The following is a 17,703-nucleotide window of genomic DNA, read 5'->3' as shown; positions in this document are numbered from 1 at the left end:
TCTCACTAATAACACTTTCTCACCTGTGCCTCGACCTCCATAGCAAGGTACTGGAACATATCGTGTAGGTCCCGAATGCTCCTCTCAAGTTTGAGGATCTCATCATGCCGTGACTCAATCTCATTTAGGGCTTGCTTGGTGTTTTTAGCATCACTCAAAATCTGAGACAGAGAGAGGTTTTGTTACATATTTTAAAGGCACTGAAAGCTCAAAAAAGAAACAGTGCTACATAAAGTTCAGAAAATACAACAGATTCCAGTATAATTAAAAATGTTCAAAAAAATAATTTATGGATGCACCACACAGTGTGGTATAAATCCACCTTGTGCAGCATCTGTGAGCTGCAGAACTGCCTTCATTGTCTGCAAACAGTGGTAAAGAAGTGACTGTTGGCAGCACATGCTTTTGAGGAAAATGTATGCTTTTCTGCATTGTCCAGAACTGATTGATCACATTGTAGTGCAATGTGCAAATAAAAATAAAAAACTGTTGCCATTCCAAATGAAACACAAAAATATAAAACATAAAATTTAGTTAAAAAAAATATTACAGAAAGAAGGTAGGTAAAGCAGGATGGGACTCTACCAAAGTTGCTAAAACCCTTGGCATAACTGATTGATAAAAGGAAGATGTCCCTACAGGAGGCTGAAAAAATGGTTAATGCATTAGTGTCCTCTTGGTATGAATACTGTAATGTTTCATTGCCTGGTTGCACCAATTTGGCATTGAAAGGACTCTAACTTGTAGTAAGAACTCTAGTGGCTGAATACTGCACAAGAAATGGGAGCAAATCAGTTCAGTAGAAATGACTAGAACATTTCGCGGCACGGTGGTGCAGTGGGTAGCACTGTCGCCTCACAGCAGGAAGGCCGAGGGTTCGAATCTCAGCTTGGGGCGTTTCTGTGCGGAGTTTGCATGTTTGCACCCCTGTGTCCAAGTGGGTTTCCTCCCACAGCCCAAAAACATGCAGGTAAGGCTAATTGGAGACTCAAAAATTGCCCATAGGTATGAGCGTGGGAGTGAATGGTGTGTGTGCCCTGTGATAGATTGGCGGCCTGTCTAGGGTGTATTCCTGCCTCGCGCCCAATGCAGGCTGGGATAGGCTCCAGCACCCCCCGCAACCCTGCTCAGGATAAGCAGGTATAGATAATGGATGGATGGAAATGGATAGAACATTTTGCTGTTAACTAACTAATCTTTGCAATTGTTTTGGCTACACTCTTTGTGTTGACAATCTTTATAGTGCCTCATTTTCTCTTATCTGTTTTTTTCCCTGGGGCTCCTGCCCCTCCCTCGCCCTGAGTTCACGGGATCACTCCAGCTCTGTCCCTTGCACCATGCTGTTGCTCCCCTTTATTGCCCATGCCTTGATGCAGCCTCGAGCTCCAGATGCATCACCCTGCCCCTCTAAATTTCACACTATACTTTGCTTCATTTGGACTTCAAATTCCCCAGTTAGTTTATTACCTCAACTGTAACCTGCTCAATCCATTTTATTTGCTGTGGTAGATCCCTTATTACAGGGGTGGGTAATTCCAGTCCTGGAGGGCCGGTGTGTTCGCAGGTTTTTGTTTCCACCAATTACTCTGGCTAAATGAACTAACTGGCTGTACACACCAACACTGGTTCACTCGTAGATTAGATCACAGTAAAATGTCTTGTATACAGTCAAAAGAGCAGTCTTCAGCTGTCATTCATGCACCTATCTAGAAATGTAGCTAAAATGCCAGATGGCGTGAATGTTAGGGCTAATTAAGTAATTAAGGCCAGAAGTTGGCATGGAAACCAGAAACAAAAACAGATACGGCCTTCACTGCCCACCCCTGCCTTATTACATTTCTGTTTCATCCATTCCACACATACTTGACACAAGACAAGTCAGTGGAGGATGGGCTCCCCCTCAATGGCTGGGTTCCTCCAAAGATTTCTTCCCATCATGGGTTTTCTCTTGCCAATGGTTCAGGATTTTCCTACACTGGCAAGTTTTTGTTAACATCATGTGCATGCTATTCAGGGGTTCAGGCCTGGTTTTTACTCTCTTTCTGTAACTCTATAAAGAGTCTTTGCGACGGTATTCTGTAAAGTACTGTAAAGCAATGCAAAAAATAAATAAAATTGACTGGACTTGATTTAATTTTTTAACGCCACCAAGTAGGCAATCGGTTCAAAAATCATTGGTGATCATTTGTACCGAAGACTCACCTTTGAGACTTGGAAATAGGAAAATGGATAATAATAATATTTCAAGATGGCAGTACTTTAGTGATGGAGCCTTCATGCAAGTGTGAATATATCAACCAAATTTGTTCATTTTTGCTCACTCCATTAGGAATTTGTACTGCAAGCATCTTTGGGATAACCACACACATGATTAGTCATTCAGGCATCCTTGGACATGTCCACAAGAAAAGTAATACCTATAGAGGTAAATTCATACATGTACCATACCTAATTTTGTGCAAACGGGTCAATCTTTGCAGGATTTCAAAAAAATTTTGACAACCTGCTGGCTTTACAATGACAAATTATGGCCATTTTCCTGCAGGAAGCCATGACATGTCAAGGAGTTCGCTCAGAAGGTTATCTTTGGTGGTGTGATCACCCCAGGGTGGCCTCAGAACAGCCATAAAACATTGTTGAGACCGATATGAAGCTAGTTAATTTGCAAGGAAATACTTACATTTTGCGTGAAGAAATCAGTCTGCCCACTCTCAAGCATCCTGTCCAATTCCTCATCAGTGACATTGCTTCCAGCTGGGGGGAGAGGAAAAGCCATTATTTCCACCTAATCTGACCCAATTTCTGAAAACTGTTTATTTATATAATTAAAAAAAAAAATTTTTTTAAGCAAAGTAAGCAAGTCGTATGAAATTGCCCACACAGAGCATAGGTACATATGTAGCAATACAAACAGCTGTTATGTTGGAAAGAATAAATTAAATTAAATTAAATTAAAATTAAAGTAAAATGTAATGCATCAATAATAATAATTAAACAGAAATTAAAATAATTAAAAATATAAAATGAATTGAATATAGGTTACAAATGTTCATTTACTGGTGGCATATTCAAACACTTGTGTTAAGTCATGGAATGTCAATGTCAAAGTGGGTTATAGTGGTATATTTGCATCTTGCCATACCAGTAACGTATAAATGTAACATACAGTCAATTCGGAAAGTATTCAGACCCCATCACTTTTTCCACATTCTGTTACGTTATAGCCGTATTATAAAATGGATTACATTTATTTTTATTCTCATCAATCAAAACACAATAGTCCATAATGACAAAGCAAATACAGGTTTTTAGAATGTTTTTCAAATTTATAAAAAATAAAAAACTGAAATATCACATTTACATAAGTATTCAGACCCTTTCTCAGTACTTTGACGACACACTTTTGGCAGCGATTGCAGCCTCAAGTATTCTTGGCACACCTGTATGTGTACTGCCAGACATGACACTAGGCATTGTGGCCAAAGAGTTCAATCTTGGTTTCATCAGACTAGAGACCATCTTGTTTCTCATGGTCTGAGAGTCCTTTAGGTGCCTTTTGGCAAACTCCAAGCAGGCTGTCATTTGCGATTTACAGAGAAGTGGCTTCCGTCTGGCCACTCTACCATAAAGGCCTGATTGGTGGAGTGCTGCAGAGATGGTTTGTCCTTCTGGAAGGTTTTCCCATCTCCACAGAGGAACTCTGGAGCTCTGTCAAAGTAGCCATCGGGTTCTTGGTCACCTCCATGACCAAGACCCTTCTCCCCCGATTGCTAGGTTTGGCAGGGCAGCCAGCTTCTAGGAAGAGTCTTGGTGGTTCCAGACTCCTTCCATTTAAGAATGATGGAGGCCACTGTGTTCTTGGGGAACTTCAATGCTGCAGAAATTCTTTTGTACCCTTCCACCAGAAACATCTCAAGTATGATCAATGGAAACAGGATGCATCTGAGCTCAATTTTGAGTGTCATAGCAAAGGGTCTGAATACTTATGTAAATGTGATATTTCTGTTTTTTATTTTTAATAAATTTGTAAAAATTTCTAAAAACCTGCTTTGCTTTGTCATTATGGGGTATTGTGTGTAAACTGATGTGAATAAAAATTAATTAAATCAATTTTAGAATAAGGCTGTAACAAAACGTGGAAAAAGTGAAGGCGTCTGAATACTTTCCGAAGGCACTGTACATTCTGGTCACAGAGGTCAATGCTTTTGTGTTGTCAATGAATGGTAGAGATGATAACTGTATAGACTGACATAGCATTTCCGCAGTTCGAAACCAGAGAGAGCTTCCGTGTGCAAGTACCCAGTTCATGAAATCTTTCATCTGCACTGACCAATAATATAGCCCAGACCCCCTTTTCCTTACGTTTGGTCAGTGTTATAAACTTTACTCTACAGCCGCGTTTCCACCGCAGGAACTTTACCCCGGAACTAGGAACCTTTTGAGGTACTCATTGTGTTTCGACCGCAGGAACTAGGGTCTAAAATAAGTTCCGGGGACTTTATTTTACCCCCAAAAAAGTCCCTGCTCGGGGGGTAGTACTTTCCAAAAGTACCGGAACTTTTTTTTTCAACCGCCATTTTTAAAAATCTGCAGCCGCAAACCGATTTATTTTCATAATAACTTGAAATCAAACTGGTATGTTATGCGGCGCAGTAGCCTACTTTTGGTTATAGCCTGCCAACGTCTTGGAATTATAACGTGTGCTCTTCTGTTCTTGTCTTGCTTTAGTATTCGTTTTATAAAATGTTAAGTATTCGTGCTGGGACAGCATATTACATAAAACATTCAAACGGTTTAATTCGGTTGCTGAATATTTTCTTCTGGATTTTCTTTGTTAGCCCGTTGTAATTGACTCAAAACGTTTGATACAGTTATGTGAGGTATGCGGTAGTTCTGCGTAATTTACATTGGTGATACAGTAAAAGCAAACTGGAAATCACCTTTCGCACTTTTTGTCAGGGTAAAATAACAGGTTCATTTTGCTTTTTCAGACTGCCATAAAATCCATTCTTCAATTCCACAAAAAGACCAGGAAGACTATGGACTAATTTATGGTGCATGGTTCGCATCTGGAGGGCACACTTCGCTGCTCGGCTAGCAGTAACTTTGAAGGAAAGCAGACTGCTGTACCACTGTTAATTTTAATTTTCACGCAAGTCCGAGTTTTCGTTCTATTCTTGTCATTTTGCGATTAGCCTATATGGAATTGACGATGAGAAAGTAATCAATTCAACAGCAAATTGTTTACGACGTGTGCATGTTTTCTGCTGTTGTTGCCAGTTATTTGTGGAATGTGAATGCATTCTGTCGCCTCGGATGTCAAGACATGAATACTTTCCGAAGTTCGCATAAAAACATAATGAATGTGTTTGAGAGGATATATAAAACTGTTACAATCTGACTATTGGCCTGTTATATCCTATTTGTTGCATAACAACGGTCCAGGTCCAACTACCAACGACAGTTTTGCTTGACAAAATATGGTAAAATATGCCCAAACGGCCGCGGAAGAACATTTCAATTTCAGGTGATTAAATCGATAAAAATCAATAAATACAAAAGTAACCATATATAGTCATTGTTGGTAACCCGTTGTATATGAGTGGAATAAAACCCTTCGGGCTGTCCCGGTTATTAGAAAATAATGTAGGCTACTTCGGTGGTAGTATGGGGTTACAGAAGAAATCATAGGACAGATGGACCGACGACAATGTCGCTTTTTCATACGTCAGTGGGCTAATTTGCCTAATCTTCGCGGGACTTTAGACCGTGGTGGAAACGCAGACAACAATGGGCTGAAGGAACCTTTTAGTTCCTTGAAAAGTAGATCCTGGGACTAAAAGTTCCGGGTACTTTTGGTGAAAACGCGGCTTATGTTATGAGTTATTCCAGATGAAGGAGCTAATAATTTTCTTAGTGGATGAAAAGAATGTTTTTTTTCTGAGTAACAAGGTAAGCATTGGAACACTCAATATCTGGGACTAAATATGGAATAAATATACAACCTTACCATTAGTTTTACATGTAGAGATGTCCCTTTCGAGACTGAATGGTCATATATTGTCTTGGACAATCCATTTGTGAAATATACACTCATTTGTAACACCTGGGTACCTTCCCAAATAGCTGTGCGTAATACCGCTCATGCTGTTTACGGTGTTGTCGCACTTTGTAGTACAATCTGGCATGATTGACAATTAATTTACCCAATAGGATACAGTAACAGAAAAGTTGTAGCCCTCATTAGCATGCTAAACGTTTCATGGCACATTTAACTAGATGGCTAGGTACAGCCAGGCTCCTAAGCTCCTAAGTTCTGTAGCACTAGTTTGTTTTAGGTTATTACTAGCCAACATAATATAGCCTATTAAAGAGCTTTGGTGGAACCCTATTGTTGGCAGATATATATTCTGAGCTCCTGTGCTTTAACTACGCACATGAGCAGGTCTGTTTTATCTGTTTTATCTTTCACAGTCTTGTTAGATCCACCATTATATTAACAATCTGCCAAGAAGCCAATGGCGGTGACTTTAAAGGGAATGGGAGATGACACTCTGATTGGTTTATCAGATGTTACGCCCAAGATACACCTATTATTAAATAAGCAAAGTTCCACCTATTTAAAACCTGTACCTTACTTTGCATGCAAATTATCTTCAAAATGATCTGCCATTAAACTAGCAAAAGTGGATTTGAACACTCCTTAAATGCAATTGAGTCATGTGCTTTAGACCATGCACTAAGATTGTTAAAATGGAGGCTAAACTATTCTTTAAATATTTTTTGTTTTATCAGACATGTTCAAAGTTGTATAAATGGGTTAAAGCACCACATTTTGGTGCATGTATGAGCCTGATGATCTCGGATTACAGTACCGGTCACATATCTGGACCAGTGCAGACTGCATGCAGTAGCTGCATAAGGCATCACACAGTTGGTGATTGCCCAAGGTATTGGCTGGATACGGGAAGGTTCACTGTAACAACGCATTATGTAATAAACAGCCTTATGTAATAACCAACCAAAATTGATGTCTTCATTCATAAAAATCGTTATAACATTATCATTGCCTTATATTCAGTTCTGTGGCTGACAGGAAGCCAGTGTAGTGACTTAAGAATCGAGGTGATGTGGTCTGACCTTTTGGTCCCTGTAAGAACTCTAGCAGCTGCATTTTGAATAAGCTGAACCTTTTGGATGGTCTTTTTGGGGAGCCCTGTCAAAAGACCATTGCAGTAGTCAACCCTGCTAGAAATAAAAGCGTGAATGAGTTTTTCCTGGTCGGTTTTTGACATTACGTCCCTGAGTTTGGCTGTATTTGTAAGATAAATATGATAAAAACCTGATCTTGTTACTGCTTTTATGTGGCTATTTAGACTAAGGCAATATGTAATAATTTATTGCAAAATACGGGGAAATTTATTACATATTGCGTTCAAGCTGTTACATTTTGTCGAGTTTTTACATAATGCGTTGTTATAGGGTTCACAGGCATTTATGGGTCTGTTTCATTGCTCTCTAGTGACCTCCGCTGGTCCATTGGGCACCCATGGACTGCAGACTAAAAGTCGGTCTGGGTAAGTCAACACACTTTTGGTCCGCATCGTCACTGATTTTAATGATGTTTGACATGCGTATTTGGTCGTAAGAAACCCCTGAAACCGAAATTACACTTGTCTTGGATCCTCAATATAATTTTGTTCAGCGATGAAGTAAAAGGTGAAATCAGTGGGGTTTTTTATTGCTGAAAATATGGAAACCAGATCACTGTAATTTAAAAAATGTGATAAAAACTGTGAAAACTGATTTGTTTTTGAGGGCTGTAATGCAATGTTCCACCTTACTTATCAAATATATGAAGTGCTTTTTCAGCACTCCAAATGTCCTCTCTATTACTGTGCGAAATACTCTTCACTAAATATGAAATACATTTACAATCCAACCATTGGTCTTATGTCTCTTTAAAGATTCAGTGGTCTTTTACTGCATATTTTTACTGGGGACTAGCTAATGGCTGCTACCACAGTGACATCGTTACCTTGTGGCCAGCTTTGTCAGAATTCATACTGCTCACAATGAAACTGACAGCCTTTCAAGAGGTTAGCACAATTCTCTAATGAAGACATTTCACACACTGTAACACAAGTGTTTGTAGATGGCTCAGTCATGTGTTATGTTTAACGCACCTATTTGCTGTGAGGATAGAACATTGTCCGCATTTTCCTGATGGTGGAATACTACCTTTTTATTGTACATCAGGTAGACTATGGGGTATTACATTACAGGCATTTGGCAGACGCTCTTATCCAGAGCGACGTACAACAAAGTGTATAACCATAACCAGGAACAAGTATGACGAAACCCCTAGAGAGAAGTACCGGTCCAAGTACAGGGAACAACCGCATAGTTCAACTTGGACCCTGATGGAAAAATAAAAATACAAGTAGTCATTAAGACAGGCGCATCAACTAAGTCACCTATGAAACAGCTGCCTAGTTACAACCCTAAGTTTAGTCATTTACAGGGGGGAAGGGAGGGGTGGGGAGAGGTGCAGCCTGAAGAGGTGGGTCTTCAGTCGTCGTTTGAAATGGGTCACAGTCTCAGCTGTTCTGACCTCCACAGGGAGGTCATTCCACCATCGTGGGGCCAGAACAGACAGGAGACGTGTTCTGGACGTGCAGGTGCGAAGAGGGGGAGGTGCTAGGCGTCCTGAGGTAGCAGAACGGAGGGATCTGGCTGGCATGTAGGGTTTGAATATCTTGTGGAGGTATGCTGGGGCTGATCCCTTGACTGCCTGGTATGCTAGGACCAATGTTCTGAATTTGATGCGAGCTATAACAGGCAGCCAGTGGAGGGTAGTGAGCAGGGGAGTTACGTGGGAGTGTCTGGGGAGGTTGAAGACCAGACGAGCCGCAGCATTCTGAATGAGCTGCAGGGGTCTGGTGGCAGATGCCGGTAGTCCAGCCAGAAGAGAGTTGCAGTAGTCCAGGCGGGATAGAACCATTGCTTGGACCAGGAGCTGGGTTGAGTAGGTGGTGAGAAAGGGGCGGATTCTGCGGATGTTGTATAGGAAAAATCTGCATGCCCGGGTTACTGCTGCAATGTTGTTGGAGAGGGACAGCCTGTTGTCCATCATCACTCCGAGATTCTTGGCGCAGGGTGATGATGTCACTACGGTGTCCCCTAAGGAAATGGAAAAGTCGAGGAGGGGAGAGGATAGAGCAGGAATAAAGATTAGCTCCGTCTTTCCCGGGTTGAGCTTCAGGTGGTGATTGTCCATCTAGCTCTGTATGTCCCTCAGGCAAGCGGAGATGCGGGCAGGGACCTGTGTGTCCGATGGGGAGAAGGAGAGAAAGAGTTGCGTGTCGTCGGCATAGGAATGATAGGACAAGCCATGGGCAGATATTACAGAGCCAAGGGATCTGGTGTACATGGAGAAGAAAAGGGGACCAAGGACTGAGCCCTGGGGAACTCCGGTGGTGAGGGGACGGGGTGGTGATACCTTACCCGCCCAGGCAACCTGGAAGGAGCGGTCAGAGAGGTAGGACTCAATCCAGTCAAGGACTGTGCCGCGGATCCCTGTTGCTGCCAGGGAAGACAGGAGGGTAGAGTGGTCCACAGTGTCAAATGCAGCGGAGAGGTCTAGAAGAATCAGGACAGAGGAGAGGGAGGCTGCTCGTGCGGCATGGAGTGATTCACTGACCGAGAGGAGTGCAGTCTCAGTCGAGTGGCCAGGCCTGAAGCCAGACTGGTGGGGATCAAGCAGGTTGTTCTCAGAGAAGAAAGCAGATAGCTGGTTAGATGCAGCACGTTCAAGTGTTTTGGATAGGAAAGGGAGGAGAGATACCGGGCGGTAGTTCTGAATGACTGAAGGATCTAGTGTGGGTTTCTTCAGCAGCGGGGTGATGTGGGCCTTCTTGAAGGATAAGGGGAAACATCCAGAAGATAGGGATGAGTTCACGAGGGAGGCGACAAAAGGGAGGATGTCTGGTGTGATTGCTTGAAGGAGAGATGAGGGGATAGGGTCGAGGGCGCAGGTGGTAGGGCGGAGGGTGAGCAGAAGCTGGGAGACTTCAGTGTCTGAGAGGAGAGAAAATGTGGAGAAACAGGGGGCGGAGGACGCAGAGGGGGCGGAGGACGCAGAGAGGGCAAAGGAGCTGCGGATGTCTGCAATCTTTTCGTCAAAGAATGCTGCAAAGTCATCTGCAGTGAAGGAAGACTGGGGTGGAGGAGGTGGCACGCTGAGGAGAGAAGAGAAAATAGAGAAAAGTTGACGAGGGTTAGAAATGGAGTTATGAATTTTGGTTTGGTAGAATTTTGCCTTAGCGGCAGTGACAGAAGAAGAGAACTCTGTCAGGAGAGACTGATAGGCTGAGAGGTCAGATGGGTCCCTGGATTTGGCCCACTTCCTCTCAGCAGCGCGGAGGGTGGCCCTGGAGGTGCGTAGGATGTCAGACATCCATGGACTGGGAGGGGATGAACGTGCTGGCCTAGGGACGAAGGGGCATAGGGAGTCGAGTGCTGAGGAGAGAGATGACGTCAGGGTGGAGGATGCAGAGTTAGTGGGGAGCTTGGAAAATGATTGAAGAGGGGGGAGGGAAGCAGTCACTCTGGGAGCAAGAGAAGAGGGTGATAGGGAGCGGAGGTTACGGCGGACAGTGACAGTGGGGATGGGAGGGGGGAGAGGGAGGGTGTGGAGAGAGGGGGAGGGAGAAGGAGATGAAATGATGGTCAGATGTATGCAGGGGGGTAACCGTAAGATTGGAGCTGGAGCAGGTCCTCAGGAAGATCAGGTCTAGGAGGTTGCCTGCCTTGTGGGTTGGAGAAGAGTGTTGTAGGGAGAGGTCAAAGGAGTGAAGTAGTGGTAGGAAGGCAGCAGACTGGGAGGCTTCTAGGTGGATGTTAAAATCTCCAAGGAGGATCAGCGGGGTGCCGTCCTCAGGGAAGGAGCTGAGCAGGGTGTCTAGCTCATCCAGGAAGCTTCCCAGGGGCCCCGGGGGGCGATAAATAACAATAATATAAAGGTTAGCAGGGTAAGTGATAGAGACAGGATGGAATTCAAAAGTGGATATGGACAGGTCAGGGAGGGGGAGAACAGAGAATTTCCAGGTGGGGGAGATCAGTAGACCAGTACCACCACCACGGCCAGATCGCCGGGGGGTGTGGGAGAAGGAGTAGGAGGATGAGAGGGCAGCAGGAGTGGCAGAGTTGTCTGGTGTGATCCAGGTCTCTGTGAGGGCAAGGAACTGCAGGGATTGGAGGGAGGCATAGGCGGAAATGAAGTCTGCCTTGCGCGTAGCAGACTGGCAGTTCCATAGTCCCCCTGTGACCGTGAAGTTCTCACAGGGGGTCAGCGGGGGGTAGCAGAGGTTAGAGGGGTTCCGTTGTCGAGGGGGGCCACGTCGCTGGAAGCGCCTTCTGAGGGGGAGAGCACAGACTGGAATGGGGAACTGGCTCATAAACTAGGAGGCGCAAGCGTCGCTCCGAGTGTACCTAATTAGCAGCTGAAAAGCTGAGTCGAATAACGCACTGATTACAGAGGTTAACAGTTTGTGATAGTGCAATAATCGCAATCTATCAATTCTAAGAATCAAAGTGAAGCCCAACAACCTAAAAACAAAGACACCTAACGCAACCTAAAAACAAAGACCAGTTTCCACACAGGGAAAAGTTTAAAATCTAACGCGGTATGTAATTAGTAAATGAACGCAGATACTTATCCACTCTAGCAGGACGGATTTCGGCAGTTCTACGCACCTGGATGAATTATACACTTACTAGTGTATTACATTACATTACATTATAGGCATTTAGCAGACGCTCTTATCCAGAGCGACGTACAACAAGTGCATAGGTTTCATGATGTAGAGGCGGAAAAGAAACACTAGAGTGAAGTAAGGATCGTAGTGCCAGAAGTGACCACATCGATCAGGACTCCAACCCTGTAGAGTAAGCTTGTTCAGCAAGCAAGAATCCTACCAAGTACAAACTAGCACTGGAATCACACCTAATCATACAAAAACAATCCTGCCAGATACACTAACATAATCAAATTATCCTAGCTAGGTACAGTGAGCTGAACTATAGGCTAGGGAGGGGTGGGGAGAGGTGCAGCCTGAAGAGATGAGTCTTCAGTCTGCGTTAGTGTCGTTAGCGTATTAGTGTCTCCATGTGCCATACTCGTCACTTAGAGCATGGAAAGTACCTATTCAAATTTGCTGTGTGCTGATGTGCTAGATAAATGTAAAAAATCAATTTGACTGATTATAAATAGCAACATTTCTAAAACACACTAGAAAAATGTCATCCTTGGGCATGCAACCAAATATCGTAGAGTACAGAAAAAAGTGGTGTTTTATTCAAGTACAGGATTGTATGATTACATATTTAGGTGTGTGTTATAATGCTTTTGCATTTTGTCATTTGTTCCTTGTGATGGCCCCAGGGCCTCTGCCAGGGCTTGTGGTGTTGCTGTGTTGTGTGTTGACTTTCAGTGTTGCTGGTTCCTGGTTGGTTGGAGCTGGAGGCCATCAAGTAATTGGAGGCAGCTGGCCACTGTCTTCAGGTTGCATAAAAACCGCCCTATCCTGGTAGTCTGGTGGCTTCCTCTTCCCTGACACCACGTTGTGTTCCGTTGGAGTTCTTTGATTTTCTGTATAGTTTATTTAGTATTATCTTGGTTAACCTGACAGTATGTTTCCCTGCCAGTTTAATTTGTTAAGAAATGACATTTTTGTTACATTTGTTAAACTAAATGAATCTTGGTTAAATAAAATTCCTTTCTTTTAGTTAATCCCTCACGTTTGCTTCCCTTATTTGCTGTGGCCTCAGAGCCGGGCCACAACAAATTGGGGGCTCGTCCAATTTGAGAATTAGGCTGTTAGCAGTGTTTAATTGATGCGTTTTGTTGTTAAAGCATTGATTGATGACTTTTCTCTTGTTAATGTGGAGCGCTACGTTATAAGTTTACGCCTTCCCTTCCCTTCCCTGGCAGGGGGGTGACGTAGTAGTAGTGGGTTCCCTGAATAGTGACGTCAGGTCCGGGGATTCAATTATTTGCGCTCATTTTGGAAGCTCGTGTAGGGAGTTGAGGAATTGTTTTCCCTTGTTTGTTTGGTGCTGTGGGGTGATGTAATCATTTTTGTGCAAATTTGTTCCTTTCTGCGAAATAGTCATGGGACAAGAGAAGGTAAGTTTTTACCTTATATTCTGTGCAAATGTACCTGTTGAGCTGACTCTCCTGTAGGAATAGCGCGTTTTCCCTTTGGGATTCGTTTGTTTATGAATGTAGTGTGGGGTGAATGTGGTTGGAGCAGTTGCACGTCCATGGTTTTGGTAGTGTTGCCAGCTTGCTGGTCACTTTGCCAGTGGCCCCTGAAGACCAGGGTTGAGTTATGTAGATTGGGATAGGCAGTTAGAGGGGATGCTCAATTTACGGGATTGCTCTTATACCTTGGTTGCGCACTAGTTAGGTCAATACTGTACAATCTTTTGTTTACCGGGGGCTGGTTGCTGTTGGTGCATTGGTCAGGTTTTAGTCATGGCAGGAGTAGATCATTTCATTGATGCTCCATCAGAGGCGTTTTTAGAGCAGTGTACTAGAGATCAATTGATAAAGATAGCCGATCATTATAAAATATGTGTTGGTGACAAAAGACTAAAGGAAAATGTTAGGGCTACTGTAAAGGCAAATTTGTATGAAATGAAAGTTTTGACACCCCCACAAATGTCACCTGCTTCTACTAATCTGGCTGGGGCTATTTTTTCTCAGGATTCACATCCTGATTTGGCCTTAAATTTTGCACAGCAGAAAGAATTGTTGAGATTGCGAATGCAATTGGAGAAAGAGAAGGAGCTGGAATTGGAAAGGGTACGACAGCAAGCAGAATTTGACAAAGCATTGGCACTGGAAAAAATGAGGCAGCAAACAAAAAGGGCTAAATTGGACTTAGAAAGCGAGAGACTGAGTTTAATTAAAGAAGGTAAATTTTGTGATGTCAAGGAATGAAGAGTCGGCTCGGGGCAGTGATAATTCATGCGATATTTTGAGTAATTTACGATGGTGCCTAAATTTAATGAGAAAGAGGTTGAAATTTTTTTCACTTTGTTTGAAAGTGTTGGGGGACAAACCATATATGTGGAGCCAGCTGCATTAGCTGCGCCAATTTCCAAGTTATTTATTGCTGACCAGCCGAGTAGTGAATTACCATCTGACACGGACACGGTGGCATCGTGGTTAGCACTGTTGCCTTGCAAGAAGGAGGTTCCGGGTTCCAATCCGGGTCCGACCGGATCCTCTTTGCGTGGAGTTTGCATGTTCTCCCCGTGTTCGTTTGGATTTATTCCGGTACTCCGGTTTCCTCCCACACTCAAAGACATGTTAGGTGCGTTCCTACAGTTGTCCTTGACCAAGGCACTGGCCTCAGAACTGGAGTTGGTCCCCGGGCGCTGCGCACTGTGGCTGCCCACTGCTCCCAAGTAACTAGGATGGGTCAAATGCAGAGGACAAATTACCCCACGGGGTTCAATAAAAGTATATCTTATCTGTCATGTTCGAAGCCTGATTTAAATTCCTACTTGCCTTTTATTTAAAAAGGCCATGTGTCTGTAGTTGGCAGTGATGGGAAGGTGCCAGTTACCATATTACGTGACACGCGAGTGTTTGACTCATTTATCCTCGCGTCTGCTCTGCCTTTTTCTGAGGAAACTGACACAGGATCCTTTATACCTGTGTTGGGCATGGGCATGCCTGTTTTTCATGTGCCGGTACATAAACTTGTGCTCCATTCAGGGTTGTTTGAAGGTGAAGTTAAGATGGGGGTGTGCCCTGCTCTGCCTGTCGATGGTGTTATGCTGATTCTGGGAAATGATGTGGCTGGGGGACGTGTCTGGGCTGATTAGCGAGCACAACCGGTAGTTGTCCCGTTACCGCTTGGTAGTAATGGCCCTGATGAAAATGAAAAACAGTTTCCTAAAGTGTTTAAAGCTTGCGCTGTGACGCGCGCCATGAATATGGCCAGTCACGGTGCAGATTCCTTGGAGCATGCAACAGCAGGGGATGGTGCCACAGAATTGTTTGTATTGTCCTTGTCTAACACTCCCTTGTCTGTCTCGCATAGTGAGCTAGTGAGTGAGCAAAGAGCTGATCCTACGCTGAAGGAGCTGTTCCAGTTTGTTCTTCCAGCAGACGAGGTGAAAAACCGTGCACAGGTATACTTCATTCAAAACGAGGTACTATTAAGGAAGTGGGTGCCAAATGGCGAGGGTTTTGTTGGACAGCCTATTTATCAGATTGTTGTGCCCTCCAAATTTTGCGATCTCTCATGATGAGTCGGGGCACATGGGTGTTGGTAAAACATACAATTGTATTCTGAGGCCCCGTGTTAAGAAAAGCGTTGCAGGTTACATCAAGACATGCCACACTTGTCAGTTAATTGGTAAGCTAAATCAAACCATAAAAGTGGCCCCTCTGTATCCCATTCCGGCTATTAGCCAGCCATTTGAGCACCTGATTATTGATTGCGTAGGCCCTCTTCCTTGTTCAAGGTCTGGTGCGATGTTTGTTGACGGTTATGTGTCAGAGCACCAGATACCCTGCTGCATATCCATTACGCACGCTTACAGCAAAATCAGTGGCGCGTGCTCTCAGTCCGTTTATCTCCATCTTCGATATACCTAAAACCATCCAGAGTGACCAAGGGTCAAATATTTCCTCATTTTTTTGCGCAGGTATTAAAACAGCTGCATGTCAAGCACAACCAGTCCTCTGCGTATCATGCGCAAAGCCAAGTGGCGCTGGAACGTTTCCACCAAACATTAAAGTCGTTGATGCATGCATACTGCGTGCAAACGAGTGCTGATTGGGAGGATGGGTTACCGTGGTTATTGCTGGCATCAAGAGAGGTAACACAGGAGAGTACGGGATTTAGTCCAAACAATTTGGTTTTTTGTCATACTGGGCATTTTTATCTTGTGGCCATCCACAATTATATGAATCGATTTGAAGAAGCATAATGGCTGACGCACAGAACTTATTTATTAAACGTTTTGCAGCGCAGTGGCTCAAAGTTTAATTTCATTCCTAGACCACCAGGCCGGTGCTCTAATTCCGAATGATGCTTCTGTTGCATTCGCATCGAGACGTTGTATACCAACAAAGTCATGGCCATGACGTCTGCGTGGTGGCATCACGCCCCCCTACATAACCGTGCAACCCCACGCAGACATCCTCTTTTTACTTCTCGCCAATTCGCAAGATATCAAGAATTTCGGCTGCTCAGCCTTGCGACTGCTAGTCAGAGCTTCGGTTTTCCGTGCTCTAAAGGCTGTGGCTGGAACAGTTTGTCGACCGCTTCCCACATTACCTTGGTGAGTTAGTTCACTAACTCCGGCCTCGGTAAGTACATAGTTTTTCCAATTTTTGGATAACGTTATTTGTTACTGTAGCTGTCCATTTTTCGACATATACGCAGTATTCTAACTAGCATCCTCCGGTTTTTTGCTATCTTAGTACCAGCTTCAGCCCCCTGAGTGCTCTCGCTCTACCAAGGCAGAATTTTTCACTAACCCAAACTCTGCGTTTCCGCGGTGTGGGCTAGTGTCTTTGTCGACTGAATTAAGGGAAGCGTGTCTTTTTTTTACTGCTACTGCTTATTATAGTTGCCGTGTTTCTTGCGGCATTAACTGCTGGTTATATCGAATGTAAGCTCAGGAGTGGTTTCGCTCTACCGAGACTGAACTTTATCAATCGCTTGCTAGTCCACTACTGCGTTTTCCCGCTGTGAGGACTAGTTTTATTTTTCGGCTCGCATAATAGCTATGCCAGTGACCTCGCCGGTGTTTAGCTAATTATTAAACTAGCTCAATGGAGTGCTACCCACTTCTTTGACAGCATATTCCTATATCAGTTATAATTGCACTTCCTTGCATGCTTCCCACATGTGTTCAGTACAACTCCCCGATGTTCCTGGGGGATGGTCATGATGCTTGCGCCGACTGTCTCGGCATCGATCATCTTAAGGAGGCTCTTACTGATAAGGCATGCGTGAATTGCCGTACTATGTCCATTGAGCTAAGAGAGGCGAGATTGGCAGAGGTCTCCTCTCGCTTACCCCCATCTGGAACAATTCATGATGGGGCCCCAACAAAATCCCGGAAACTCCGCAGCATGGCCTCTGAAGGGGGTGCTAATACCAAACGCAGTAAAAAATCAGATTTATCCAGCCAGGTTAAATCACTTTCTGCCCAGATGGCAGCAATGCAAGAGCTCCTACAAGGACTTTCGAACCCAGCTCATCAGACCAGCCCTACTCCGGCTGTGTCTGTTGGAGCTGGTGCAGCGGAACTTCGTGAGCAGGATGAACTGTCCACTACGGCTTCTTGTTCACAGTTCTATCACGACAGCCCCCCTAGTGAGTCTGTATCACGGACTGATAGGGAATCTAACTAGGGATCCAATGTGGAGCCCTTCTCTGCGACTGAAGAGGGCAATGAACATTCTGTCTCTTTAAGAGCTATATTACAAGCGGCCTTGGCTAAGATGGGTAGTGATGACCCCCAGGTTGCAATCACTGACTCCAACAGATTTTTCCACTATGTCCCGCTGGTGCCACCATTTTTTATGCCCACCTCGCAGGATTTCCTGACCGAACTTCAGCGGTGCTGGGCAGACCTGCGTGGTTCCCTGAAGCACCACACCAGTCA

At 44.2% G+C, this 17,703-nt stretch overlaps 1 protein-coding gene across 3 annotated transcripts in view; it reads right to left on the bottom strand.

The window, feature by feature from the left end:
- stx4 (syntaxin 4) overlaps nucleotides 1-17,703 on the bottom strand; it is a 71,506-nt gene that overhangs the window by 21,828 nt on the left and 31,975 nt on the right. For all 3 annotated transcript variants that reach the window (XM_035404900.1, XM_035404902.1, XM_035404903.1), the window contains exons 7-8: nucleotides 2,681-2,754; nucleotides 24-161 (exon numbers count right to left, since the gene is read on the bottom strand). In XM_035404900.1, coding sequence (XP_035260791.1) covers nucleotides 24-161; nucleotides 2,681-2,754 — 212 coding nt within the window. The remainder of the gene's footprint in view (nucleotides 1-23; nucleotides 162-2,680; nucleotides 2,755-17,703) is intronic.

This window comes from Anguilla anguilla, chromosome 2, assembly GCF_013347855.1.
Source record: "Anguilla anguilla isolate fAngAng1 chromosome 2, fAngAng1.pri, whole genome shotgun sequence".
Lineage (NCBI taxonomy): Eukaryota > Metazoa > Chordata > Actinopteri > Anguilliformes > Anguillidae > Anguilla > Anguilla anguilla.
Note: the sequence above shows the minus strand (reverse complement) of the source record. Positions and strands in the feature narration are given on the sequence as shown.